Source organism: Myotis lucifugus, unplaced genomic scaffold, assembly GCF_000147115.1.
Source record: "Myotis lucifugus unplaced genomic scaffold, Myoluc2.0 scaffold_713, whole genome shotgun sequence".
Taxonomy (NCBI): domain Eukaryota; kingdom Metazoa; phylum Chordata; class Mammalia; order Chiroptera; family Vespertilionidae; genus Myotis; species Myotis lucifugus.
In genome coordinates, this window is record NW_005871761.1 from 10,440 (window position 1) to 12,155 (window position 1,716).

At 56.5% G+C, this 1,716-nt stretch overlaps 1 protein-coding gene across 1 annotated transcript in view; it reads left to right on the top strand.

Moving 5' to 3' along the window:
* Nucleotides 1-416: 416 nt before the first annotated feature.
* The window catches only part of QRFP (pyroglutamylated RFamide peptide), a 4,455-nt gene continuing 3,155 nt past the window's right edge, over nt 417-1,716 (top strand). Inside the window, exon 1 of the mRNA XM_023746635.1 lies at nt 417-649. Within this exon, the coding sequence (XP_023602403.1) occupies nt 530-649 (120 nt within the window). The 5' untranslated portion in view covers nt 417-529. The remainder of the gene's footprint in view (nt 650-1,716) is intronic.

Below are 1,716 nucleotides of genomic sequence, written 5' to 3' on the forward strand. Positions count from 1 at the left end.
AGCCCCGACCAGATGTAGAAGTAAGCTTTTATCCACAAAACCACAAAACGGTGGGCTAAACACACACAAAGTTTGTCGCTCCATTTCTCAACACAGGTCACAGACTCATACCTTTGAAAGGTCACAGACTCATACCTTTGAAAGGCCACAGGTCACAGGCTCATACCTTCGAAAGGTCACAGGCTCATACCTTTGAAAGGTTACAGGCTCATACCTTAGAAAGGTTACAGGCTCATACCTTAGAAAGGTTACAGGCTCATACCTTAGAAAGGTTAGGCTTTTCACCCCTGGCTAACCCGTGACCTGCTTGTAAAAAACGTTAAGAGGGAGCTGTGGTCTTTGCAACAGAGCCAGAGACTGCGATGACCTAATTTAACTGTAACCTTCTATTGTTCCTAAGCCCTGGGGCGTTTATTACACGCCATCGAGGAGGCTCTTCACCACATCCGTGTCAGTCTTTCGTCAATGCAGCGGACACTGCCCGCCTCTCCCCACCAGCAGCGATCCCAATGGAATCCCAGGGCCAGGAATGTACAGCAATCAGGGCGCGGGCGGCCGTCAGAGCGGAAGTCCCGGGGAGCTACATAAAGCAGGGAGGCCCCGGCACACCCGCACCAGAGCCCGCAGCCTCCAGGGAGCAGCCGCAGCGGTAAGTACAGCCTCCGCTCCCACAGGAGCCCCTCGGGCCAGGCAGGGGGACAGGCCCTCACCCTGCATCCAGAGCGCGCACTAGCCCGCCCGGGCTCCCACCCCAGGCTCTTCCAGCCACACCCTGGCAGTTGGGGCTCAATTTCGAGTGTCACAACCTTCCACCAGGTTCTTAAAAGGGTCCATGACCCCAAAAGCTGAGAAGGGCCACTTCCTTCTGTGCATCGAGGGGTCCCCCTTCCGGCGGCCCAGGCCATCCCCCAGCGGATCCATCCGCCATTCGGGGTGCCTCCAGTTCAAGCAGCTGCAGCAGTGCTTCCTGTGGAAGGGGCACCTGTGGGAAGCGGGGTCACCCAGGCCCAAGGGAGGGGCTCCCTGAAGCTGGCCCGAGGCGGCTCCAGCCCCAGGCTGCTTTGGGACTTCTGTAAGGCTTGCTCGCTCAGTTCACTCGCTCAATTCACTTGGGATGTCTTGGAGGGAACCGCCTGGAGAGAGCGCTGGGAGCCGGGTGTCCTCTCCCATCCAGCTCTTTATTCCAGCCTCGGTTCTCAGAGGGCCAGCCAACCTGACTCCCACGGTCATTACCAAAAAGGCTTCCTTTGCCCTAGCCGGTTTGGCTCAGTGGATAGAGTGTCGGCCTGCAGACTGAAGGGTCCCGGGTTCGATTCCGGCCAAGGGCATGTACCTTGGTTGCAGGCACATCCCCAGTAGGGGGTGTGCAGGAGGCAGCTGATCGATGTTTCTCTCTCATCGATGTTTCTAACTCTCTATCATTCTCCCTTCCTCTCTGTAAAAAATCAATTAAAAATATTTTTTAAAAAAAAAGACTTCCTTTGCGAGGGACCCAGCAATCACGGCCGAGGCAGGAGCATGTCTGGAAGTTCTAATCCGGGTTCAACCCCCGCTTGTATCACCACCCATGTAGCAATTCCTGAGCCAAGCCCAGTTAGATGTGGGCTTGCCTGCCCCACGTGCCCACAGGCCCACACCGGGGTGTCATAGTACAGCTGTGAGATTGCGGCCAGTCACTGGTGTGGGGCGTGGCTGCCTCCCTGAAAAGGGTATTTA